Source organism: Hippocampus guttulatus, chromosome 1, assembly GCF_054856545.1.
Source record: "Hippocampus guttulatus isolate MCC_2025c chromosome 1, RoL_Hgut_1.0, whole genome shotgun sequence".
NCBI classification, from domain to species: Eukaryota; Metazoa; Chordata; class Actinopteri; order Syngnathiformes; family Syngnathidae; genus Hippocampus; species Hippocampus guttulatus.
This window is the reverse complement of record NC_141261.1, coordinates 21,579,313-21,607,222: the sequence shown is the minus strand read 5'-3', so window position 1 is coordinate 21,607,222 and position 27,910 is coordinate 21,579,313. Positions and strand designations below refer to the sequence as shown.

The window sequence follows — 27,910 nt, the reverse complement described above, 5'->3', positions numbered from 1 at the left end:
TTACATTATTATTAAATGCAGAGGGTTGGCCTCATATTAAATAAATAAAATCAAAGAATGAATTTGAATTTAAATGAGCTCCTCTAATCAGCGCACCTATCCAAACATGTCGTCATCTTGTACTGAGGCGCGCGCCCACTCAGGAAATAAGCGTGCACGTACACGTGACTTTGGGTGAGCGGGTCGTGGCCAGCACAAATTATCTGTGGGGGCGGGGAGGCTTGCTCCTCTAGAGTCAATCAAAGCACCTGCATTGTGACTACAGTACTGAACGAACGTACAATGTCCAACGTACAATAAAGACCAGTACAGTACATTAAATGGGTTCTATCACTGAGGCGTTTGTTGTGGTAATAGCTGTTATGCTTTTACTTCGAAAGCCCTAACAGTTTGGATGCCGGGGGAAATGTCGTTAGCTTCGGAAGCCTAGGAAGACGTGTGTGCGACGACTACTAGAGACAAGTCTAGAATAAACTATTGCTTGCTTGAAACCGACTGTATTTTATTTACCCACATTACGACATTTGTGGCAAGGACATGTTGGACTGACACACAAAATACTAATAATAATCGGTTTAAATATATATTCCAATAAAAATCGCCAGGTAGCACATAAAGTATGAGGGTCATTCAATATACTGTTTAAGGTGAATTTTTCTGTATAAGGACTTCTAATACAGATAGAAGCGTACTTTTTTTTTAGCAGTAGTCTCTCAGCACTGTGCACAAGCTTCCATATTCCCTCAGTGTAAAAATCTTTGGACTGATGTCTCAGCCAGTCGCTCACAACACTTTTGACTTCTCGTCAGGAGTCTAGCTGGAGCATTTTGTACTAGCTGCAAACTTTTAACACCGGACATGGGAAGACCAAAAAGCAATTTGTTGCAATAATCAAGTCGGGACCTAATAAGCACATGAATTATGGTTTCTGTGTCACCAGCAAATAAAATGGGATGTATCGTAGCGATATTGCGAAGGTGAAAAAAAATGCAATTCTATTTATATTCATAATGAGCATTTGAAAAAAAGCGTTAATTACTTTGGGTAATCGCACATTTATCGCGGCTGAGAGTAGTGTCCTTGAATACGTGCCGATGCCGAGCAGCGCCAATAATCATCACCTCCGTTTTAGTTTTTTTAGCCTGTTTTACTGCTCGTTCCCACTACACCCAGAGAGAATTAAGTTGCCTCTGATGAGTGATAATACTGTATATCGAGTAAAGAACAAGAGTCAATTTTTCTTTGTTTTCAGTTTTATTTGAGGTGCAACTGTCTAGTGCAAATTGTAACGTCACATTTGTGATGGGCTGTGGAACATGCAGAAAACATTGACATACCAGCCATTCCTCCATCTGCCAAGTGTGTGTATGTGTGTGCGTGCAGCAACACAGATGCTTGGCTGAACAAAATGACTTAAATTAAAAAAAAGAAATAAAAGAAAAATATCCTCGATCGCCTCAACAAAACAATGTGACAAGCATTGTCAAACAAAAACAGTCTGTATCGTTTTGAGTGTGACGACACAGTCACAGTAGGAGAGACAGTGTTCAGCTTGGAGGTAAATAAACCTCGTCGGTTCCCATCCTGAGTGCTGACATCACAGGTACTTCACAACCTGGTAAACCATAGATAGATATATATCTATATATCTATATGTATATAGATATACACGTACACACACACACACACAAATATATTTACAGGAATAAAATAACAGAAGATTATATATGTATCTATGGTTAGAAACCAGGCACTTTGCAGAATTGGAAATGTTTTCATCCGTACAAACCTACAAAGAGTATCCTTTTCCGCTCCATTATTTATCTTGTTTACATTACTAGGACATTAAATTACATCAACAAGAGCGAACAGAAAATAAATCCGAACCATTCTCCAGGTTGCCCTATAAAAACATCATTGATTCCCTGCATAAATATTGAACTTCTCTTCTAACAGGGGAGGGTGCCTTGAGGGTGGGAAGGGCAATGTGGAGACGCAGGAGAAGAACACGAGCCCTCCAAGTGAAAAGTGAGGTGCCAAATTCAATGCAGTTCATCTTTTCTCTTAGACTTGCCCCTAACCTGAAGCAAGAGGACTGGAAATGACTGCTTCTCAAACCTGGGGGCAGAGGTTTTGTTGCAAGTCCTCCATTAAAGTTCATCCAACGTTAGCAGCGACATGTGCATGTGGAGAAAAAAAAAAGGAATGTGCTGGTTAGCGGTGGAGGGCTGACATTGGCACATGTTCGACACTGAATGCTTGCAGGCTTCAATTCAAACTTGGTGCATTCCCCCCTCCCCCATCCATCACCATGACAACTGTGATTGTCTAATCAGGTAAAAGTTGCAAAACAAGGCAGAATAAATTAAATGTGCAACAAAAAATTGAAGGGGATTCCTCGAGATGGTGGCATAGTTGGGGGCGGGGGTGCCACAGGTTGGAGATCCTTCCTCTTCACGCCGACGAGCCCGAGTTCGGCGCAGAGGGGAGGGATTGCGCGCTTCCGACCGAGCCCGGCACCTGAGGCAGCAGGGCCGTGCCAGTTGGGGAGCTTCCCGTCTGGACCTGGGCCTGAAACTGAGCCATCTGCTCCGGGCTGGCTAGGGTCTTCAGCAGGTTGTTCTCTTGCTCCAGTTGAGTGTTGCGCTCCATCAGCTCCTTGATTTGCTCTTTGAGCACCTCCACTTCCTCGCGCACAGCGTACATCAGGTGACTCTTCACCAGGTCCTGAAGGAGGGAGGCAGGGGTACTCGTTAAAACAACTTCGTCCAGCATTGTGTCATGACAAAGCATCAGATGAGCAGCTACAGAGAGATGAACGACAAAATCATGACCAAAACACCAAAGGATCAAAATTAATGGTCAATTCTGGAACTACACCAGGAATATATACAATTGAAAGTTGGCTCCTAACTTGACCTTGACTATAAATAACAATGGTCAACAGCAAATTTTAAATCAGAGATGACTTTGTGTGTCCCTGAACATATTATTGATGGTGATTTTAAAAAATGTCCTTAGTTTTTGTGGAGCATATCAGATTTTGAGAGATTTCTTTGACCTTAAAAGCTTGTGCAATACAGATTTTACCACGCGCTGTAATTTATAGCTATGGACTAAAAGGCGCACCTAAAAGCCTTCCATTTTCTTAAAAGCTCACAGCGCGCCTTAAAATCCAATGGGCCTTGGGTATGGTCATTACAGTAATATTCCTTGCTAGAGACATGCTTACAACGCAGAGTTCAAATTTAAGTTGATTGGTTACGCAGTTGAACACGGAAATAGAGCCGCGGCAAGAGAGTTCAACGTTAACGAGTCAATGTTATTGATCCATTTTCCATCCATTTTCCGAACCGCTTGATCCTCACTAGGGTCGCGGGGGGTGCTGGAGCCTATCCCAGCCGTCTTCGGGCAGTAGGCGGGGGACACCCTGAATCAGTTGCCAGCCAATCGCAGGGCACACAGAGACAAACAACCATCCACGCCCACACTCACACCTAGGGACAATTTAGAGCGTCCAATCAACCTGCCATGCATGTTTGTTTTTTTTTGGGAATGTGGGAGGAAACCGGAGCACCCGGAGAAAACCCATGCAGGCCCGGGGAGAACATGCAAACTCCACACAGGGAGGCCGGAGCTGGAATCGAACCCGGTACCTCTGCACTGTGAAGCCGACGTGCTAACCACTGGACTACCGGGCCGCCCTAATGTTATTGACTGCATTATTAAATACATTTTGATGACATGTGGTTGTTCTGTTGGCATTTCCTTGAGCGTAGCTCCATCTAGTGGATGCATTATAGATTGCGTCTTATAATGCTCTGCGTCCGATGTATGAAAAAATTATAAAATAGGCCATTCATTGAAGGTGCGCCTCATAAGATAGTGCGCCTTTTAGTGTGGAAAATATAGTAATAAAATTATTTTTTCAGGATGTTGGCTCTTCATATTCAAGTATACTTGCATGAAATATGATTTTTTGAGTCAGGATTATGCTAAAATATATTTATGTTCTCTACTAAAACCCGACCTTCAATTTTGAAAATGTCTTTTATTTCTATGGATTCCCTTGGACAATTTCCAACTTCTGAAAATTCACAGAATTTACCCCCGCCCACATCTCACCACATTGCTCGCATGCATGACACAAGTGTATGGGCCGATGATGCCAGACCACCAAGCATCACCGAGTCAATCATGACGATGATGGCCAAAGGGGGATTAACGTGTTATAATCTGAGAGTATCCCCTCCTCATTGTGGAGCCACGGAACAAAATGTCCCTGCGCCGAGTGGGAGGAGCCAATCCTAGCCAAGTTATTTATACCGAAGGGGGGGGGGGGGCTGCTGCCTGCCTAGCAACATGCAACTGAAGAGGAGAGGATGAGGATGGGAAATAGTGTGTGAACCTAGCCTTGGCTCACATCATCCGTCCAAATCGTGACAGTGCATGGCCAGAATCTGATTCTTCCCTCTTTTTGTGGGAGCCTTCATCAATGACGATGCATTTACTCAAGTGTTCTTACAGGTTTGACGCACAGATTCCCTTGCTCAGTGCAAAATGTCCCTAATTAAGGTGACGAGGTAGGCCAAATAACGATTTTAAGGAATCGGCCCCAATTTTCGACTGAACTATCCCCAAGGTCAAAACACGACTAGGAATCAAATGGCCGAACCTACTCGGCATTACGTAACGCCAGTGGCAGCACACACGAGCGAGATAATGGCGCGGATGAGGGCAACTTACCATCGCTTGCTCAATCTTGTTGTCAATGGCCACGACACTTGCACCCGAAGAGCTGAAACACAATTGAAAGCACATCGTCAAATGGATGGTCTGAGAGGCGCCAGTATCTTATGACGCAAGAGGCGATGATTGTTGCGGCAGGTCACGGGACAAAAGAGCAAACCGCACAAAACCGGCGTAGCAAAAGCAAGCGTTTAGTGGTCATTTCCACGCAAATTATAATGATGATGATTATTATTATTAGTTACCTCCTGTCAAGCCTGACCGACGCGCTCTCCTTGCCCAATACAGAGGACAGAAACGAGATGGAGAAATTGCGCAGTTGGCAAACGCCAAGGTCCATCGCCACCGTGTAACACTGTGAATTCATGCTAGCCCGTCCATCAACGCGTCACCGCGGCTCGGCCCGACTCATAGGACGTCCGGCGGTGCAAATGTTGAACCGGAGCACATTCTGTACCTCCGCGGCCGCCTAGACTGAGCACAAAGACTGAGGTGCAGCAAGGGGAGGGAGCTGCCTCGCTGCAAGATGCATGAGGGGAGAAACAGCCAAGCAGCCACCTGATTGGCTGGAAGCTAGGCTCATTTGCATAACAAAATCCGGGTTTGGAGGAAAGAAGGATCCTAAATGCTTCATTTGATGTAGTCCATCTGATAAATATACCGAGCACACCTATAACAGTCTACAATATACCAGTGTGAGGCATTCTGCTTTTTTTTTAAATGCAAAAACATGAACGCAGGTGATGGGAGGAAACAAGAGTCATTTAAGGAAAATGCCGCCACCTGCTGTTCATTTATGCTCATAACAATCGAATAAAGCAAATCAATTTTCCCCATTGAAATAATGTGAAAATCCATCAATCGGTTCTTACCCCCCCAAATAAAAACCACCACAATATTTTGTTCCACATGTTGATAAAGAGAAAATAGCGCTGCGTTGTAACTATGAACAAAGGAATAGATTGTAAAGAAATTAACTGGTTTCATAAATTGTAATTAAACCCAAAACTCCAGATTAGATTTGTGTGTTGATGTCTAATTTTTAAGCAGCGTAGTCTCATGAATGACATAGGGAGCCTGGTCTAGTCTGGTTGGACATTACACAGTTGGTTGTGAACGTTTCTTGTTGTATTTGTGTTCGTTTGATTGTCCTGTTCAATAAACAGTTGAAAGTCATTCAAAGACTGAGGTGGCATATCTAAACTCTGGCTCACAACTCAACACTAAACAATTGATTTATTTATATATTTTTAAATCGACTAAGAATGGCTTCATTTTTTTTAAAAAACGGGGCCACTCTAAAGTCAAATTACCAATGTAAGTTCATTTTATTTAAACTGTATAGCACATGATCTGCATAGTTAAAATACAGTCACAAATGTTTTACAGTTAACCAAAATAAGTCTGACCAGAATGCCTACCTAAACAAAAGCTGTTTAAAAAATGTCCGCAGAGGTGGAAGCTCTTCGCTCAAATGGAATTCCATTTGAGAATTTGGGCTCTATCACCTTGAGTTTTGGACCTTGTGTGATTAATAGTTGGCAGCAGTGAGCAGAAAGCAGTGACCTAACAGAACAACAGACTCAAAGTGAGGTATGCAGGCTCTCTTTAGGGCAGGGGTCGGCAACCCAAAATGTTGAAAGAGGACCAAAATAAACAAAAAACAAATATGTCTGTAGCTACAAAAAATAAAAAGCCTGATAATGAAGGCAACGCATGCTGTATGTATCTATATGAGCTATATGAGCCTGCTATCAACATGACTAAGTTGGCTACAAATACACAACGAGCATTCATGATTAAAAGGTTTTTTTTTCCCCCTGCAGTTCATCCTGTAGAGGAGGGGTGTCCAAACCTTTTTGATGGAAGATCTACTTTACGAACAACCAACCTCCCGCGATCGACCCATTACCGCACATGTGCGCATATGCACACTTACACACACATTGCGTAATGAGCAACAGCCATAACGGCTGCTAAGATGAACGAGGCACGGGACGCACTTTCGCAGCGTGCTAACTATCGTAGCTCACGTGTACCGTTTAAAAATGCTTTTCTTGGCCGCCCAGATTCCCATTCTTAGCAAGTACCCTCAGTGAATTGTACATGAAAGGCAGCTGGTTTTTTTTGTTTTTTCTAAACAACAGCCCCCTGACTGACATCCCACCCTGCTAATAGAAACGCATGTCGCAGGCTATGACGCAAATATTTGTTGACGAAATGTTGACATTTAATATTTATTCGACACATTTTTACAGCATCGGAAAACGTTAATAATGTTTGTGTCATGTTTGTCCTCTGACAGAAACCATATTAAAACAAAAAAATATATTCCCCCCCCCATCTTTTTCCATTTTCAAACATTTTTGAAAAAGCTCTAGGGAGCCACTGGGGGGGGGGGGGCGCTAGAGAGCCGCGTGCGGGTCGATAGCCGCGTGTTGCCGACCTCCGATTTAGGGGTACACGAAAGAATAATTGAATTAATATAACTAAAATGGGGTGGCCCGGTAGTCCAGTGGTTAGCACGTCGACTTCACAGTGCAGAGGTACCGGGTTCAATTCCAGCTCCGGCCTCCCTGTGTGGAGTTTGCATGTTCTCCCCGGGCCTGCGTGGGTTTTCTCCGGGTACTCCGGTTTCCTCCCACATTCCAAAAACATGCATGGCAGGCTGATTGAACTCTCTAAAATTGTCCCTAGGTATGAATGTGAGCATGGATGGTTGTTTGTCTCTGTGTGCCCTGCGATTGGCTGGCAACCGATTCAGGGTGTCCCCCGCCTACTGCCCGAAGACAGCTGGGATAGGCTCAGGCACCCCCCGCGACCCTAGTGAGGATTAAGCAGTTCGGAAAATGGATGGATGGATATAACTAAAATGTACAATATTTAACATACGGAGAAAGATAAATTATATGAGAAAGAAACTTTGTATGCAGCTTGTCTGGACTCATTTTTCATCATTTTTAAAAAAAAAATCATTTTAATACAGTGCTCTTTCTACTTTTCAAGTACAGTTTTCAAGTCCACTTTTATCACTGAATTTTAATGTTGGTCATGATGCTGATTCTTGGGCTAATGGACTTTACTTTGCATTTTTCAGGCGGTATTTAGCATAAAAAGTTAAAGCAGAACTTAATTGGCACATAATACCACATGCAAACTGAATTTAATGAAATACTCAAGTGTAAAGACCTGATGCAAATTGCTGAGTCATGGACTAATTTTCTGCCATTCAAAACCACTTTATTAAGAATGCTGACCACCAAAACAATTTGTAAGCTAATTAACAGCAACAGAATCTTAACATGACAGAGGAAACAGTAAAACAGCAGAAATAAGGGACTTGATGCCAAACAGGCTGTGACTGATTTGCACAATCAACTTCCCAAGGAGCTGATCAGATCACAAAACAAAACAAAAACAAGGACCAATGTCAACCCATGTTGCATTACAAGAAATGGATTTCATCTGCACATCTGACCAATCGATAAATTTGAATCTGGCCAGGCTAATATGTGACCTGGCACTGCTGCTGCTCAACCGTACCTTGGATTGGCTGACAGAAGAACAAAGACAAAGCTTTTTGCCTTAAGATTTGAACATGTGCCACTTCTCACACACACTCCCATCAAACTCTCCAAAACCATTTTTTTCATTGAAATTGCATTTTTTAAAATCTCGCACAGGTTCGAGAGAAGGACAATTTGATCTTTGTAGCGACATAGAAAGTTGAGGGCAAAAATGTGCTTATTACCATATACAATTGACCCGTATTCTGCCATGAATAACAACAACAAAAAACCCACAATTGACACTGCCAGTATTTTTATTGAAGTTTTTAATAATTGTCAATAGTAATAATTAAAATGGTAACTATATCACAAACTATGGTTCCAAAACACTTCAATATTATTTGAAAACCATCTTAATTTCCCTGAAAAATAAGTGTCAACGATAATTTTATTTAATAAAAAAACAAATTTTGCATCAAACCAACTCTCCACTCATAAGGAGTGTTCACACGGCACACATTTGCTGCGGCGCTGCACCGATGTATTTTGTTGCGATATATTTTGCACCGCAGCAAATTGTGTGGAGCGTTCACACGTACAAAGCCGCTGAGCGTGTCTGCACCGGCACAGCGTCGGTGCAGCCCCACTTGCGTTCACACGGCAGTTTCTGCAGCAGAGCAAAACGACAGAAAACAAATGAGCTGTCGTGTTGGTTCTTTTTAAAACGTATACACAACTCAAGCGACTACTGGACAGGCACGTCCTTCTCCTTCTCGGTCTCCGTGCCGTCTCCTGCTCGAGAGTGACCGCCCCCGAAAACGTAAATCAACGATGACTTCAATGACACTCAGAAAAGCAAATATGTAATGCGCCAAACAGAAAATCAAGAGAGGAAATCACAAAATAAATTATATGGAGGGCGGGGGGTTGTGAACACACAACAAAGGAACAAACTACACAAACAACTCCGAGACAGTCCAGTCTCCTACAAAAGAAAAGATGTTACCAGCCAAGTCTTGTGTCGTTATTAAACAAACACATGACGGAAGTCCGACAGAGCGCGAAAGCAACGCATTCTCGCCGTACGTAAACTCTTCACAAGCATTCGCTCTGGAGCTAATTTAACCCAGTTGCGTTCACACGTGCAAATTTACACCGGTGCTGCTTCGCAAACAAGCATTTGCTCCGGAGCAAATTTTTAAACCACCTCCCTGAGGTGGATCAAATTTGGTCCGGTGTAAGCTGTTTTCCGGGGCTACGCCGGAGCTAATTTGCACGTGTGAACGCTCTACTGGGGCAGCCCCGGCGTAGCACCGGACCAAATCTTGCCGTGTGAACACCCCTATAGACTCTGTAACTTCTGCCAACAACCCAGGCCATAATTCGCTCCTCCCCAAGCCACTAAATAACTGAAGCTGAACTGTATCACTGAAACACACTTGTCACCAATTACTACTTCTCTATTCACCAGATTGTTGGTGCCATCTTGTGGTATCTTTAGGGCATTAAACTGAAAGTGTGAAAAAAAAACAACAAAAAATGTGCAAATCATTGGTGATAATTTCCACAGGGGAAAAAAAAACATGACAATCATAAATAGCAAACCATGAATAGATTGGGGGATGGCGGGTACTGTATATTGTATCTTAATGCTTTGTTGAGACACTAGTGGGCAGAGCAACAGCGGTGCAAACATGGAAGCTAGAACACAATGTTCAACTGTGCCGGTAAGTGAACTAAGATGGTGATCCAAGCTTGCAAATGCAAAAGAGTGAACAGCAGACAGGACAGGGTACTCAGGAGTTTGTGTTGACACATTCTGGCAAGGAGTTGAATTTGAAAGCCCACCCGGCATAATTCCAGTTGAACACCACCACCGCACAACAAAAGAACTCCACCGTTACCTCTTCAGATGCTTCTCCAGTTCCCAGAAAAGAAGCTTCATGGCCATGGCGTCGCGACCCTGCGCTCCTCCGACCCCGGCAAGCCCCTTTTCTCTCATTGATGCTCAGAGTAAAAACAAACACTATGTCCATGCGGTGGGCCCCCACCCGCCACCCTAACCCAAAACGAGCACCACCACCACTGCGCCTCCTCCGTCCTCCAAACCCGACCCCGTAACCCCCTCAGTGCTTCACATTGGGAAAGTCTGACCAACAACGTAGACCCGGAATGGAGCTGAGGAAGTCGGGGAAGGGAGCGGGAGTGCGTGTGGACGAAAGCGCAGCGGTGCCCCCTACGGCGCCCGTGTGCCTGAATCCAAGGGTGGTAGCATGATGAGTAGCTCTAAAAGGGTGGACTGTGACGTTACTCCTGTAGGACTCACATCACCTCCCCTTCTGTTGTTATGTAAACTGTCAGTAGAGATTAGAGCAATCCATCCAATGGGATGAGCCCTTTTGACCACATACCCAGTTAGCACGCGCATCATCATCACCAGGCCACGCCCAACGCTTGCCGGATACCTACAAAATCCTCTCAAGAAGCGACACCACGTCCCCTCAATGCTCTGAGCAGTTTTTGGTGGAAAGCACATTGAGTGTGGGCTTTCCAGATTCTCACCCCGAAACATTTTAACAATCGCCCCGTTTCCCCCTGCGTCTTCCAAAACGGGAAGGACTATGTGCACACTTAAGGGAATATTGAAGTTATAGCAGGCACAGCGCTGGCTGCGCTGTCACTACGCATCACTGCACGCACACTGGCCATTGCACATGCACGATATGGGGCTCCACTGGCCTCACGTGCATCTCCATGCGAGCAGACACTCACACAGGGCAAGGTACAGTTTACTGAACAAAGACAAGGACATGCCGAATGTTTGAAAATATTTGTGAACAGGACAACGGCAAGAGTTTACCCTGCTTGCCTCAACATGTGGCGATTAGGTGAGCGTGGTTCAGAAAAAGAGTGAAATGGCAGTGAACCTGAAATTCACATTTTGTTGCTCTTTACAGCAGGACTCAGTCCATATCCCTGCAAATCAGTGGGGGCTAACTGTACAAGTTTGTTCTCCTTTTGTTTTGTATTTTAAAGAGGGTGAATACACTGTTGTCAGAACAAAAGGCTGTGAACCGGTTTCAGGAAGATCTTATTGATGTGGAGATGGATCCACTTTCAGCCAATCACTGATGGCACTGAGGCTTTGGCTGAACCAATATTGTGAGGCGGTGATACTGTGACTTCAGGATGACGTACGGTGACAAGCCACAAGGTGATGACCACTTGGAGTGATATCATTACATTTAAAATGTTGTCTTTGCAATAATATTTAATGTTATTTAAATTGCCTCAGTTACATTAAAGAGTCAAAAATATTTGTAACAAGTCAGTATAATGCATTACAGTTTTGTACCATTGCAAGTTGCAACCACAGTAGTAAACATATTGTTAAATTATTCAACAAAACTTGTTACTATGTGCACGGCTCTTACACTGGATATGATCATATCGGGCACGTGGTCATAATGTTGTGACTGGTCAGTGTACAAAATGTATATGATGAATCCAGTTTGTATGATGATGAGCCGAAGTCGGATGCTTTTGAAGTAGCAAAGATGCACGCAGAAGAAAAAACACAACTTTGATTGAAACTGTTGTTCCAACCAGCAACAGAGACCACATTTAAGGCCAAAGATGAAGGCCAAATGCGGCAAGAAAGAAGAAACTTCTGTTTGCAATCGAGGATCAAGAGCCACATCCCTTGCCAAGACACAGACTAAACAGAGATAAGCAATACTCCACAACTCAAACATCTCTCATGGGAGTCTCTGGGGTGTAAGCCAATCGTCCTCAGGCCGCCAGTGAGGGCACGCAATGCCTTACATAACCAGCCCGTTGCCATATGCTCAACGAGAAGAGACAGAAAGATAAAGTAAAATATTTTTGCTCATTTGGTGACAAAACATAAGGATTTCGGCTTTAAACAAGCGCAGATGTCTCATCTGTAGAGAGACCAACAAAGGAGTGTTGTGTGTCATGCCAAGAATTTATGACACTTTGATCCTCTCCTCTTTCATCTATAACTGGCTTGAAACAACAAAGAGTATGCAGAAAAGTGGTTAAGAGTGAATGACTGTCTGTGTCATTAAATAATGCTTTTCCCTTCAAAATTCTACAGCATCTAAAAACACCAGAAGTTGATTACTTCCTGTCTGGCAACATGAAGGACCAGACAGACATGCAGAAGGGAGGAGCAGCAGGAAGGAGAATCAGGCAAACACCAACGTCATCTTGTTTGCAAGATTTTCTTGGGAGGCTTCCGCCTAATCTGTTCAAACCCGATACAGTACCACCACAATTCCAACAAAAAGGTAGGATGCAGGATTTTCTTGGTGGATTTAATTTACTAAAAGCCACATTTAAGGAGGCATTTCTCTTAAGCACAAGCAGAATTTTAAAATGAATCAGCACTACTCTGACAGTAAATCAAAACTGGCCGAGTCTCATTTCATTCGTTCACACATTGCGTGCAAGCAAGGTCTTCCCGCCCCCCGCTGGTGAGAAAAGAACATTTAGGTCAGTGACTCTGAAAACACGTTCGGATTATAGAAAGCCCTTGAAGTTCACATTGGAAGCATTCAAGGGTGGACACTGCCCTCCTATGGTGAATCCTGGAACATGATGGCTGTGAAGGGAATCGCTCCCTTTCCACTAAGTTCACCATTTTTAGTTTTGTTCGAATGCGTCGTGGGTATCAGTTATCTAGAGTACCCTTCATGGGTCTCACAATGCATCTTGAAAGAACTGAACAACTCATGGTCATAAGAAAAGCAATGTATCCCATGATGCACTGCGCCTATTAGTTTAACTTTGTGATTTGCGGCACCAAAATATGCAAACACAACGTATCGCGATTAATTTTGTACAACATACCCGTCTTAAAACAATATCTTATTGGAATTGGTTTATTTGTTCAATATTTGCTATGGAAGACAACAGCTGACACTGATCCAGTACGCTGCAATAATGGCACAGTAATAACAGAATTCATGGTGCTCGAATAGTGTTCCAAAACTATGACTGTTGCGTCAATTATATAGTTCCATATATATAAATCCCAATACGATGATTACAGCGCAGCAAATGAGTAAATGATTCCCAACGCAGCCTGTCAGAAAGCTGAACACAGGGGTGATTGTGTCCCTCCTCATTACCGGACCAACATGACTTGAGCACCTCACATCCAAGTGATTCCTGCCAAGAAGCACCACCAAACTCTCACCAAAACCAAAGAGTCAATCAACCAAAGAAAGATGTTCAGCATGAGCTGTAAGACATACACTTCTCAAATGTTTTTGGTTTGTAGTACTGCAGAGAATCCTTTTGAGCTCATTTTTTCAGCCAGTGTAAACTTTCAGTATTGATGACAGTGTTTGAACACAGCGGCTTGTGCAATGACTCACTGTTAACTGTGTCGCCCAAATGAATGGGCTGAGTGCAACTCTATCAAGAAGGTTGTAAAAAATGATAACGTCGTGATAGAAAGAAACTTGTTTGAAATGGAGCTAGGGCGAATGTTGAGGTGCCTGCCTGAATCTTCTATGGCACATGCAACTTTTATGGCTGATGGCTGCTAATAAAAACGCCCAGGCAGACTTTGACACTTGATACATCTGTGACCTTCTGTGAAACACCTCTCGTGCAGAAATGCTCAGTTGTTTTTGGAATGAAAGTGTTGCACGAGGGTATGCACGTGCCTAGCAAGCTGTTCATTCACACGATGCTGCAGTTTTTCAAAAGGTGAAGAATATCAGCACCCGCAGGGTCAAATTCCTGGTGACAGCTTTTGAAAGCAAAGCACAATCAAACAACTCTGTCATAGAAACTTCCAAGTACAAGGCACACCCTTGCTTGCCGGTTTTAAACAGAGTTGTCTGTGAAGCCCCAACAAGTACATTGTGAAGTAAATAGGGGGAACAACTGAACGCAACATGCCTGCTGCTCAAAGCAATCCGAAATGTTCACATCAGGTCTTCAACTAATAAGCAGGAATCACAGGGATATTTCACTCAAGGCACCTGGATCCTAACGGAAAAAAATGCTTATCAATAGAAGCAAGTAGAACATAGCAATAGTATCAAAGCGTTACCGCCTATCTGTTTCTCGTCTCTTGCTCACACAAATATGGAGGGGGAGAAAAATGACAATGATTTTCGGTAGCAAAGCACAAGACATCAGTCCGCTCCAAAGAAGCAGTCTATGTACAGGCCGCGTGGAAAACAGACTAGCCGTTTGTCTGCGCGCGAACACAAGTCTCTGACCATGACATAATAACCCATAAACAGCAAAAAACACAACTGTACAAGTGACATCCAAACTGCTCATCCTCGAGAGGAAACCAACATCTGTAGCCAATGGAGGTGTTTGACACCGGGGAAGGATAGATGAGAAGGTTGACGAAGGAAGGAATATTTCAAGTGGTAGAACAATAGAAAACATAACCATGGAGACATGTCGATGATGTAGCCACTTTGCTGTTTGCTCAGGATTTCAGTCATATGACAGTGAGTACAGGTATGGGGAGACATTGAGCCATTCGCTCTCGAGGCACTGGATGTTTAATGTCTGCAAAAAGTCTCAGAGCATCAATCAAGTAGCGAGCTACACTTGGGACAATCCCGAAGTCGCAATGACGATTCGTGCGAACGACCATTATAACTCAGTATTTAAATTCTGTACCAGAAGAACAGTATATTTGGGGGATTATCACTGCTCTTTTCGATTATTGTATTACATTGCAGTTTTTTTAGTTACTTGAACTGAACTCATTTGCACACTCAATGGCTGTTGTTCGTTTGCTCTGAAATTGGTAACCAATGTGTTGTGTTTATCTTGTTTGCTGCGGGTCCGAATTTCAATTGAAATGTTGTTTGACCTCTTTGATTCATGTGAGACAGAATATGAACAAGGTGGGATCATCTCACCTGTCCTCCTCTCCTTCAGCATGCTGAGTCCGCAAACCAGCAGCAGCAGCAGCAGCAGCTGCAAGGGCGCTGGCCTCCACAGACATCCCTATGTGGGCCAGGCTTCTGGCAGTGACGCCGGCGTCCGCAGCCATCACTCCACCACCAGCGACACCCAGCGTGGGCAGTCCTAGCAGGCCCTGGTGCTGAAACAGAAGCTTTTGTGCATCTTTCAGTTGGGATGCTTTTAGGGAGCTCCCTCCTGCCAGAGGTGCTGGGTAGAGCGCTGTCCCTGGGGTGAGAAGGGGTTGTAGGTCAGCTTGAAGTGCAGTCAAAGGCATGTAAGTGGCCTCCTGCGCTGGTGGACCTGTAGCAGTGGAGGCTAGTTGTAGTGGATGAGATGGCGACTGGTCCATGGTGGAGGTTTCGATAGCAGATGGAGCCACATGACCTTGATGGGTTGACTGCTGTGCCAGGCTGCCCAGTGGCTTTGCTGTGACTGCTGACCCTGGTGAAATGGATGCACTCACGTGCGCTAGTGGAGGCTGGACCTGGGTTTGGAACGGAGCGGTGGGTTGGATAAAGTCTGGCTGCAGACCACCGAGCTGAGGTGCAGCACAACCTCCCGTGGCTTGAGCTTGGTGCTGGTCCACAGCATAGGCTAACTGTTGAGACATGAGGGAGGGGGGCTGCTTTATACCAACTTGTGGTGCAGTTGTGGGGAGAGTACCAGGAGCCCCTAGCATCTTAGAGTGAGCTCCACCAACTACTTCCTGGGGTGACACATAGGTAAGGGTTTGTGCCGAAGCTTGCAGTGGGCTCTGCATTGCATGAAGACTGGTGTACTCCTGGCTCTGCAGCTGATAAGGCTGCAGAGTGTGAGGTGGCTGGACAGCTGGAAGAATTGGACTTACTCCCGCATTAGCGGGCTCAGTCTCCGCAGAAGACTCTGCAGCTTTAGGTGCCTCGGAGATTGCTGCAGGTGGAATCTCCTTCTCGTAATATTCGGTACATGTCCATCTTCCTTTACGGAAGGGCTCAGAGTTGGTGTCCAGTTTGACCACTCTGAAACGAGAGCTGGTAGTAGTCTGTGTTTGAGTGCTTGAGGCGGTTACAGACTGGCCTGTACCTCCACCAATGGTAGCTGTTGGTCCACTCACGCCAGCGTTATCAAAAGCTGGCTGGCCAGATGGGGGAACTGGAATGACAGAAGAGACAGTCTGAAAATGTACAGTGCCCTGTAGAGGTGCTTCACCAGCTGTCCGAGCAACAATAGGGGCTGATGGTTGTGCTGTTCCTGCTATGGGTTTGGGGCTGTCCAACAATGGTGGTCTCTGGGATTGGTTAGCCCCCGTTTTAGAAAGTGGCTGGCTGGAGGTAGCCAACGATGTTTGGGGAAGGGCTGATGATGACGATTCACCTCCTCCCAAATTGTCAGAGTAATGATGATGGGATACGCTGTGCTGCTGCGGATAATAATGATGGTGTACTGTCCCATTTACCATTGTGGTATGCTTCTGGGTTCCCTGGCTGGAATGTGGATACGGAAGCTCATTGGGTGACACAAGGCCAGGCGTGTCAACCCCATGAAGACTGTTTAATGTCTCATGCGATGAACTTCTCTCCGGTACGCCAGTGTCTGTGGCTCGGGACACTGACGCATCCAGCATCTCAGAGGAGGAGAGGTCCTCGGTGTGGGACTCGTCCAAGTCGTCATAGCTCTCAGTGTCATCAGCCAAACTGTTACTGCCACTTACGTTGATCTGAGCAGATGTGACACTTGTTATTTGGAAGCCACTCTTCTTCTTGACCTGAGATCCAGGAACTTGGGATCCGGGCTGTTGATGGGGTCCCAGAGAGGAGGCTCCAGCAGGGGCCGGACTGTCTTCAAGTGCATTAACTCCAGAACCAGCGGAGGAAGCAGGTGCCCCGCCACCACTGCCCCTGCGGTAATGTAACACAGTTTTTCGGCTTCCAGCACTGGGTGGGTCTCCGCAAAAGTCCTGATGGTGCATCCCTGCCACCGGGAGGGTTCAAGTTTTGGGGATCCTGAAAAATCGGCCGGTGGACTTTTGACTCTAAACTGGTAGCTAACGCACGGCTATCGTGCTTGCTCGATTGTGATGCTCAAACCCCATTGGTAAAAGTCACGATGTCCAAACTCAGAAGCTACTACACAAAATAAGCCTCCTCACAAAGCACGGATTCGAATAACTGATATAATTGATTTGAATTCTATTAGCCACTGGTTAGCCTTAAAACCCCGTTAGGTCAAGCAGGAACGATTACCTTCACTATACACAGTTATTGGACCTTAAAGCGTTTTACATCACACAGACAGAGCCAAAAGAAAGCACGAAGATTTAGCTGTAAATAGTTGGGCTGCAGTCAGGTGGTCCACGACGCTTTCGAGCTATCCAACCTATGTCGCATGAAATCGGTGACCGAGTCCATTTCTCTCGCGGACGTCCTCCTCTTCCTCCCCGGAAAAAAAAAACTTGGCGATTTTGACACTCCACCAACAACTGACAATGATGTCTAAATGACGACTGTATTTTGGTTGTCAAAAAGCGGACTCATGTCCAACTCCTGTGTGCTAACGAGTTCTTGTTTGCTGTATCATTGCCGGTGAGCAGCGGCAGCTAAGCTAAGCTAAGCCAACGAGCTGTCAGGTTCACAGGGGACGGCGAAACCAAACACCGCTTCTGCGCATGCGCAAATCTGCCCCCCATCATGAAAACTACACAAAAGGTAAATCACTGTTAGTTGAAAACAACATACCGGTATTTTAATGGGGCATTTTATAATTATTATCTAAGGATAATGCCATGGGCACCACAAGTTAATGTTAAGTTTGTGACATTCAAAATGACAATCATTGATAACTAATGACATCAAAGGATTTAAATCATTTTGTTACTTGTGGGTTGTGGTTAGAGTGATGATTTTTCATAGTTGTATGTTTTTTGCAAGAGCACAAGACGATGACACAAAAAGAATGTTGTGTCCGTGATTTAAAGGGGGAAACGTTAATCTACAGGTATATACACGCACACACAGTATTGCATGAAAATAATTAGATTTTTCTTACTGACTGATGTGCTTCTTTACTTTTAATTTACCTTCTGACTGCAATTAATTCAATATTGACAGTCAGCTTGCTAGCAGGCACAACAACGTAATCATCAGCAATGATTCAAATGAGTAAAACGAGGAGGGTGGGCTGAGAAAGCAGAGGGAGGTTTGGTGTTAACAGTCAGATGTCATACAAACCTACAATAAGAAAATCACAGCATTATCTCATTTTTGAGTCATTGCTTCCACATTGACAGACAAGACTTAATAGAATATTCTCTTTACATTTGAGTACTGTACATCTTTGGCTGTAGAGAAAGAGGAACTGTTCTTTGCATATCTTCCGATGCAGTCAACTACAAAGCTTCCAAGCAATGTAATGTTGATGTGTGAGGCTCATGACATTTAAGGTACCAGCACAAGGCAGAGGTCTTCATTCAGTAACAAGAAAGCCCACCAACAGGTATTCTTTTAAAACGGTTCTATCGCTGAAGTTTTGTTTTGACAAAAATAAAGCATGATATATGTAAAAATGCTTCAAATGATAAGTAGATAGATACTGTGGACGGACAGACAGGGAGACATTTTGTCAGACACAAACCCCCAAATTTGCTTTGCATTTAAACAACAGCATCGTCATGCACATGCACTGGACTAAACACAAACAGAACAAACATCAACAATGACAATCTACTCCCATTGAGGCCTCCCTGATTTTGTTTGATTCATAGAAAGCTCCTCATTTAGTTGTAAGATGGACTGCAACAAATTTCTGCCATCCGGAAGTACCCTGGTGCAAACCAATATTGTTTGGAAACCTTCTGAAAAGGTCTATAGAAGTGTGTTGTGCTCATTCGATTGAGGCCTTGTTATTTGACGCCTTCTGAAACGGCTGAAGCTGTAAAATAATTTGGGCCAGCAGGAGGCTCCGCTGCTCTGCCAAGCACAGAACATGATCTTAAATCTAAACCGAGGAAGTTGAAATACAGACATGGCTGAAATAATCACAACAGTACTTTTGTAAAAGAACACATAGATGTTTAAAACAAATAATAATAACCTCAAGGTAAAAGTGGAGGCGATTCAAGTGTTGTGTTTAGTAAAAGTTTAAAAAAAAATACAGACTTTGAAATGCGAATATACTGTACTGTATTTACACAATTGGAAATAGAGGGGGTGGCACTGGTTAGAAAGTCAGCCTCACAGTGCAGAGGTGCAGGGCCTATCTGTGTGGAGTTTGCATGTTTTCCCCGTGCTTGCGTGGATTGTCTCTGGATACTCTGCTTTCCTCCCACATTCCAAAAACATGCATTGCAGGTTGATTGGGCACTCCAATTTATCCCTAGCTGTGATTGTTAACGCAAATGGCTGTTTTGTCTATTTGTGCCCTGCCATTGGCTGCCAAGCAGTTAAGGGTGTCCGTGTCCCCCGTCTACTGCCCAGAGACAGCTGGGATAGGCTCGAGCTCTCTTGTGACCATTGTGAGGATTAGCCAATTACAAAATTGATGAATGGATGGAAATGGAGGGAGTAGAAGAATGATTTAAATAATCTCAGTGCAGAACAACATACTTTGTCACCCTTTTGGCCTTACTAACGACAGATTTGATGGATGGCTCTGGCAGTCTTGTGATAATATTTTAAAGCCATTCAAACCTCAAAGGGCAATGTGTATGATACCAAACAAAAAGATGGCTTGTGGACCACAAGGTGTATTTAATGTTTCGGTGAAATTGGAAAATCAAGTTCATCTGAACATTCACAATAATTACAACAGAATATCTACTACTTGTTTGGTTTGCTACAAGAATGTTTATAAAGAAAATATATTTTGTATTTGGAATTTTTTTTTTTTGGAAAAACTTTGAAGTGATTTCAGCGTGGGATATTTTTCTAGCTGTAAAAAAATGGTACAATCTGTAATAAAATGTTATTCATTATATGAAATGGTATTGACAGTTGTATTGATCTGTTTTGCAATTTCTGACATTAACACACACGCGCACGCACACACACACACACACACACACACACACACACACACACACACACACACACACACACACACACACACACACACACACATCAAAAAGGCAAACCCATCTTGTTTGCTCAAACAATTTTTCTGGTCACTCTTACAAGCATGAAGCAGGTGTAAACATCACAAAATGTAAATAGGATCAGCTGTATCCCGCACACAGTCCTTTCTTTGGTGATATTCCATGATGGTCAAAGTGACCTGGTGAGTTGCAAAGGCACAATGGAATTGAACAAATCCACACAACTAAATTTCCACACTCTGTCCTTAGTGGTCATGCTTTTCTCCATTGAGGTTCCTGGTGGGGCCACCTGTCTGATTGGGGTGTTTACCACTGCTGGAATGAATCTCCTCGTCTGAGCTGCTCTCAATGTCACTGCGGTCGTCTTTTGCCACCTAGAAAACAACAAAAACAAAAACAAAGGAAAGGGTCAGCGGAGGTCAGTATTTGCTTGCTTATGTGGCTATATGAGCAAAGTACTGGACAATGTTCATTAAAATATAAAGAACATGCAACACATTTCACTTGAACTCAATAAAAATGTTTACCCACAAATGACATCGCAAATCACTCCTAATGTTGAGGCACATTAATCTCAAATTGAATCAGAGTTCTCTGGTGGTGATGGAAAACTATTTAAGGGACCCAAAAAGCTCAAAGATACTTTCTCTGCTGAGCATTTCCATTATTCATTCAATAAACCTGTGAGAATGGTCAATGACTGCACGAAAACTTACAAAACAGCAATCTAGTACATCGGTAATTTATGGACATATGACCCTATTCGGCTGCGAAAGGATTATATGCTCCCATAAAAGAAAAGTTACTTATTGACATCTAAGAGCAGGCTACTTCATTATTCAAATATAAGACATACTGTCACTCTATTTAATGAAGTCACAATATGTATGACCCATGTGCCATGGCTCAGGGTCAAGGTTCCGGCTTGCTATGTTATTTTATGTGGCCTGCGAAAGCAAATTGTGTTCAACTTCCATGATCCCCGCTAAAATCTGTACGGAAATGTCATGTCTAATAAATATTCTTCAGATTTGGCAATAATTTTATTACTGTGTTTATACTCACTTGAATAATAATCGAACAAACAACAAACGGTTCACTTGGGTGATTTTAGAACTAGTAATCCATCATTTCTTGTATACAAGAAATACTACGATAAGATGATTAAACATTTACTCGGTTTCACTGTCGTAACGGCCCTCTGAGGGAAGATGTAAATCCAAAGTGGCCTGCAACAAAATTTAGTCTAACACCCCTGCTTTATGTAATCAAACCGTACATACATGCGTTGTTTGGATTCTTACAGTGTACAAACCTATATAAATAAAGATGTATTGTATTAACCTCATTTAATTGACATCATATTACAGTATTTAAAATATTTGGTTGGAACCATGAGCCCAACTTACCTTTCCCTTAAATATGGCTTTAATTGCAATGCGCGCAATGAGGTAGAACCAGATAATATGAAGAGTCTGCAGCACCAAAAGTAACCCGTTCAACAGCCACCAGGCCTGGTATGGGCCTACTATCTCCCAGCTCTCAATCAGAACGCTGTGAATAATCCTGCAACAAATGCGTACAAATATCATTTATCGAGTGTGTGCATGTGTGTGTGTGTGGGGGGGGGGGGTCGTCAAAACTCACAAAAATAAACGGTTTGTCTCACCAGAAAGGAAATATGACAAGCCGAGCAATGAAGAAGCTGATGCTGAACACCACAAACAGGCCATCACACAGCCGCTGGTATTTGGCATAGTTAGCAAGCTTGGCTGCCTGTGAACAATAATAATAATAATAATAAAATCAGATTTATATGGTCCCTTTCTGGACACTCAGAGCGCTCACAGTGGATACATTATTCATGCACTCACACCTTCACGGTGTCCATAAACTACATATGTAGCCACAGCTGCCTGAGGGTAGGCTAACTGTGAAGGTAAATGACCCATGTCTTGTTAACTCAACACCAGGTATATTTAAAAGGAGGCCGAGCAGTAAAATAAAATCATCAGTTCTAGGTGAAAAAAATAGGATAGGATTAAAATAGGATTAACTTAAACTAAAATAATGTGGCTACGTACAGTACATGTTCAAATTAAGTGAATCCAAAGGATTTTTTTCAGTGTACTGTATCTTGATTTAATCTTGATTCATGAGTGAAAATGGGGGGGGGGGGGGGGTATCCTTATGTTAACGAAACAAGGAGAAACCTTGATGATTCGACCAGACCTGGATTCTAGTGTGCTAGTGCTGCTTCAACAAAGTTAAAATGTGTTCACCACAATCAACAACCACTACTTTAATTCCCCACAATTAACTATCCACACATCCAATTGTATTCTACAGGTATTTCTCCCCATTCTTATCGTTTTGGATTTTTTTACTTTGTTATGATGTTGATTTTTTTATTTTTTTTGGTCAGAATGGGAATACCAATAATGTTGTAGTAAATCTGGAAACAGACCCAAAATTTGGACAAAAATAAACATCAAAAGTGCAATGAGGTGCCAAAAAAATCATTCCTTTACCTCAAGGAAGATGTCTGATGCATCATGCACACACATGACCAGAGTGCCAGCTCTTAACATGTTGTTGGCGTAGGAGAACGTGATGAGGAAAATGGTGGCCAGATGGTGCACAAGCATGATAAAGAAATCCTGACATTGATTAAATGAACAGAAAAGAGGTGAATCATTTTGCATTATGTTAAAATTACAATCATTATATCTAAATATGCACACTTAAAATAAAACAAGTGTGATATCAGGCATGGTTTAGCAGCAGAGGTGGGTAGAGAAAAGCCAAAAATGTACTCAGGTAAAAGTACAGGTACCGGGTACTCCAGAATAAATGTTCAAGTAAATGTAAAAAGTAGTCATCCCAAAAACTACTTGAGTATGTATTCAGTGAAAAAAACCTACTCAAGCAGTGGGGAATAGGGGAGTAACTTCTGATTTATTTTTTTAAATAGGGCGTGAATGTCAAATGGACAAAATGATGAATTAGGAATATGCAAATTAAAAAATTGCACAATGATATCACTTTGAAACAATCACTGTTTTAATAAAATAACAAAACTAGGCAAATTCAGCTACAGTAAATTAACTTTCTTTGTTTACACACGAGAAACAGCACAATAGATTCAGCAGGCAAACATACTTTTTCCATATCATGAAATGAAATGTAATGATCCTGAACTTGGACAAGTGGGGATTTATCCACATGTATCAGCAATGCAGACAGGCCGTTTCGTCTCTCAAAAACAAAGTGAGTTCTGCCAACTTAAACTTTTTCTCCTTGCTCCTTGTGTATGTGTGCATGCCGCTAGACACCCTCTTGTGCATTTCTCAAGTTACAAGCAAAGATTTTAATACGCTTGAATGACAAATTTGTAGGTATACACAGATTTCAGTGCATTGCACGGCTGTTCTTTTTCATTGTCTGTCCATCTATTATCTCTACCAATTATACTTGTGTTGCAGGTAAGCCGGAGCCTATGTGTAAAGTAAATATATATTTCCGCCATGTTTAACATCAAATTGTTTTCTGTGTAGGGCCCTGCGGAGACTGCCGTGCTGTCATGTGATTGCCTGGCTCCCTTTGATTGGTGAAATGGAGTCAAAAAACATCACTCGTGGTTAAGTTGGATTGGTGAAACTGATTCACATGACAAGTCTCTGACAAACCAATATATATATATATATATACACACACACGCACACGCACACCTGTATATTATAAATACATGTAGTGCACATAAAAATACAAGGAGCAAGATGAATGCTGCTCAATGTAACAGACTAAAAATAGTGTTACTTCTTAGGAAAGATGCTCAAGTAAAAGTAAAAAAAGTAAATTGCCTTCTGTGACAAGTATAATTTATCCCACAAGTAACTGAGTAAACATAGCTGATTAAATGTAGCTCGTTACTAACCACCTCTGCTTAAGGACCAATGAAAGGAAAATGTGAAGGTACTTTGTGGTAGTTGGAGCATCTCATTGCCTAACCTGTTTTACCAGAATATCAGTCATCAGCTAATTCAAATACACTCCAACAATAACGAATACCAACACAAAGGTGACACGGACTTATGATGTAACACGGCTGAAATTGTGACAGACAAAACGTTTTTAGTACCTGTACTTACTCACCTTACGTTTTATGTCTGTGAACTGGGAAAACATCAGAGACCAGTAGAAGGCCAGCTCAGCCACATAGTGACTGAATTGTTGATGACTCTGGTGCTGGTAGAGGGTGAAACAAAAATACCTTTAACACTACGAGTATGGTGTTGGGGAAACCCTGAATGACCTCATAATATCAGATTGTGAATGTGGAATACTGTATATGAACCTGAAAGGGATAGTTGTCCCAGCATCGTCTGGTATTCCACATCCAGGGCGACTGAGAGAAACACATTAATCACGGTTTAATTGAAAAACATACAGAGTGCTTGACAAAAATTTCAGCTCCACTTACCCCCCATAAATGATGAATGGCATAAATAAAAATCCCCAAGTAAAATGTGAACCGCCACCTGATGTCAGCAAAATAAAGGGGAAGATCTTTTTTTTTTTACACGAATGGTTCAAATGTTGTCCAGTACAGATTAAACAGACATTTTTCAAAACCTACATGCTCTCACAGAACTTTGTCTGCATGCTGGGCTTGTCTTGGTTGCGACGGATGCGAAACCATCTCTGTATTTTCCGTACATCCCAATCCAGTTGTTTGGAAAGTCCCTCCAGTTGCTTTGCATCTGGACACTAGTGAGGACAACGAAAATAGAAATTACCGTACCTGCTTTTGGACATCGCTACATCTTGTAAAACTCCCAAATTCCAGTATGCAAGCTTGGAGTGCCACAAGATAAGATCATTAGATCTGTCATGGGGTAACAGTGACATAATTTGACGGTCAACGGGGTAAAGAGTGGACAAAATATGTACCATTTTGGACAGATACACCCTCTCCAGGACAGCATTGGGCTGGGCTTGGCGATGCACTCCCGCCTGAATCTGAAGTATGTGGGCACAGGGCTTGGCCACTAGCCTATACACACACAGACAGGCAAAAAAAATGACAGAGTGGGGGAAGGGACACAGAAATTATGTAGTTAAGCAAGACATTCATACAGGGCAGGAGTCAGAGAGGAGTTCACTACTTAATATGGGAATAGATTAACTTTGAGCCGAGTCATTGATACAAACTGTTCAGTTTCGCACGTTAGCCTACAAAGTTTTGTGTTAGAGGCAGAACATAACAGAGGCTTTCGGGGAGACATGGGAAACAAGGAATCCCAGGGAATCTGGCACCTAGTCCAAATAGTTCCTGATGACCTGTCATGTGAGCATATGAGACAGAGACGGGAGGGTCTCCCCAGACCAAAGTGCTAATGGATGTCACAAGATAATCTGCTTCGACTGGCCAGTGTTCGTCCTCCATTTTAAAACCCACCCCAGTCATCTGAAATAGGTTTCCCCAACAAGTCAAAAACGACGAATTTGGAGAAGTACAGTCATGGTTTAGGCCTGAAAATTTGCTGGTTGCTTCCCTCTGAAGCAAACAAGACATTTAACTCAATTTTGCCCAAGAAAGACGTGCAGTCAAAAAGAAAACGCCCCTTGTTAACGTTCAACAGGCTGTGGAAATCTGAATCATAACATTTTACTCGTGTAAAACATTCTCATTTGAGAACCCCAAGTGAACCACGTGATTGAAACGTTGCTTGATTCCATTTTCTGTTAACAACGTTGACCTGAACTGGATCATCTCACTGGTGAATCTAATTATAGACTTGTAATATAGCTCTGCGTGTACAAACGTGTGTTGCGCTCCGTGGGTTCGCGAGAGAGGTTGAGTGTTGTTTAATGAGCAACATATGAAGCCCTCGATAGAAGAACCAAAGAGTGACAGAAAAGCAGCCAAACACGCCTCGAGTTTTACCTTTCGAACAAGATCCTCAGCACAAAAATCCCGACAGACAGCGGAAAGGCGTACAGTATGTCTCCCATTCGAGGGTACTCCACGCCAGGTGGTGGATGCTCCAGATCCGCCCACGAAACATTTTCGGGAAGCCAAAATCTCTCGCTCCAAAACCAGGCTGAGAACGAGGAAGTCATCGGGGGAGCAACGGGGCAGCACTTGCAATCGAGTAAGGCAGCGTTGTCAAAGTCGCAAAAGTCACGCTCCCACCTCCTTCCAAAAGATCAGCGTTAACGCTAAGTAGGCATTACCGCCGCTTAACTCATAAATGTAAACTGCAAGGCGGCTAGCTTGACACGTAAAAGGCAACACCCACCGCAAAAACTTTCAATGACGCTCCAGAGCGAGCGGCCGCCCTCCACCGAAGTGAAGTCACTCACACTGTGCTCACTGGAAGCTACCTGCCACCCGGCCACTAGGTCAAGTCATCGTACAAGCTAACGGCTGGCTTCGTCGCCCTGGCTTTAGCTGCTTGCTAACCTGGCTATATCTTGTGTTTAGACTAATACTTACTCTGTTATGTACAGTAGTTCTGCGGCAAGTTCATGTAAATATAACATGTGCTCAAGTCTCACATACAGTGTGTTGCTGGTTCGTTGGTTTGTAACATAAACAGTGTTTTTTTTGTTGTTGTTTTTTTTGCTTTGTGACTGTGTAATAAATGTATTCCTTCCATAATGGCAGACAAGATTGGTCGGTTGTGATTCCTCCATCATTATAGCAATATACAGTATTATCAGATTGTTAGTTTGTTGATCCTGGAAATAGTCTGATGCAATAATACTGCTGCGCAGTGCCTCTCTTCCAACAGGTTATTAGCCAAGGAACTAAATGAAGCCCATACCCCAACTGTAATTCCAGGATTTAACTACCAGCAAGAAGGCACAACATACCGCAAATCTGATGAGGATAAATCCAACTAAACCAATGGCTAAAACTTTGAGTCACCGGTCAACTGAAATGCCTAGCTGCTGGACGGCGCATCCACAGAACTACCATAATGCTACCTCTCCCCCAATTGATGATAAGTTCCGGGGCATCTTCTTCACAAATCATTGATGAAGGGGTGCCCTACACCTGCAACTTCTGTGTGCAAATTCCTTGGTAGATACAGCCCCACATGGGAAGATCTTATTTATCAGATCTGACACAAATCAGAGTTTATGCGTTCAAACTACCAAAAATTGCTTACCAAAAATAAAAATCAAAAATCACATCAAAAAGGTCCAGCTGGATGCAATTGGTGCAAAGTGTGTGACAAGCCGAAGTGCATGCTAATTGAGTTGTTTATCAAAGAAAGTATGGATCGATACAGTGCAGACAGCAGCAGTGTTGAGAAACGCATGGTTCAACAATCAAAGAAAACAGACAGCATACCAAATGCTGACAGTGAAACGACCTAACCCCATGAAATGCAGGAATTGTATTTCCAATTTTTTTGCTTATCTCAAAGGAAAATAGGAAACTAGACACCAATGTGAGGAGAAAGTCTTTGTTCGGTTTGAAAAAATTAGCCCTGTCTATTTGATGTTTGTGCCAAATATTGAAAAAGTGCAGAAACACAGGTCGGTGAAGTTTGATTAAAGCATGAGCAGAGCAGGAAATACAAACAATCACTCACGA

General features: G+C 43.1%; 2 protein-coding genes across 2 annotated transcripts; both read right to left on the bottom strand.

Annotated features, from left to right (window-relative positions):
• Nucleotides 1-1,235: 1,235 nt before the first annotated feature.
• On the bottom strand, nt 1,236-17,838 carry LOC147210958 (TSC22 domain family protein 1). The gene is made up of 3 exons (XM_086119150.1): nt 15,185-17,838; nt 4,747-4,798; nt 1,236-2,727 (listed from the first exon to the last, which is right to left on the bottom strand). The coding sequence occupies exons 1-3, from the start codon at nt 17,176-17,178 to the stop codon at nt 2,455-2,457; spliced, it is 2,319 nt and encodes a 772-aa protein (XP_085975276.1). The 5' UTR covers nt 17,179-17,838; the 3' UTR covers nt 1,236-2,454.
• Nucleotides 17,839-19,934: 2,096 nt separating this feature from the next.
• Nucleotides 19,935-26,653, bottom strand: LOC147210957 (ceramide synthase 5-like). The gene is made up of 10 exons (XM_086119160.1): nt 26,249-26,653; nt 25,252-25,354; nt 24,938-25,068; nt 24,782-24,839; nt 24,656-24,706; nt 24,454-24,546; nt 22,830-22,958; nt 21,968-22,074; nt 21,708-21,864; nt 19,935-20,672 (listed from the first exon to the last, which is right to left on the bottom strand). The coding sequence occupies exons 1-10, from the start codon at nt 26,422-26,424 to the stop codon at nt 20,544-20,546; spliced, it is 1,134 nt and encodes a 377-aa protein (XP_085975286.1). The 5' UTR covers nt 26,425-26,653; the 3' UTR covers nt 19,935-20,543.
• Between the last annotated feature and the right edge of the window lie 1,257 nt (nt 26,654-27,910).

Bases quoted from the DNA above. Each gene is read 5' to 3' on its own strand.
- LOC147210958 (XM_086119150.1), bottom strand. From the start codon at position 17,178: ATGCACCATCAGGACTTTTGCGGAGACCCACCCAGTGCTGGAAGCCGA. The intron at 4,799-15,184 runs GTGAGATGATCC...ATTGTGTTTCAG, and splicing joins GCTGAAGGAGAGGAGGACAG to CTCTTCGGGTGCAAGTGTCG. The intron at 2,728-4,746 runs GTAAGTTGCCCT...TCCCTCCTTCAG, and splicing joins ACAAGATTGAGCAAGCGATG to GACCTGGTGAAGAGTCACCT.
- LOC147210957 (XM_086119160.1), bottom strand. From the start codon at position 26,424: ATGACTTCCTCGTTCTCAGCCTGGTTTTGGAGCGAGAGATTTTGGCTT. The intron at 24,840-24,937 runs GTAGGTTTTGAA...TGCTGACATCAG, and splicing joins ACAAAGTTCTGTGAGAGCAT to GTGGCGGTTCACATTTTACT. The intron at 21,865-21,967 runs GTGAGACAAACC...CATTTGTTGCAG, and splicing joins CTTGTCATATTTCCTTTCTG to GATTATTCACAGCGTTCTGA.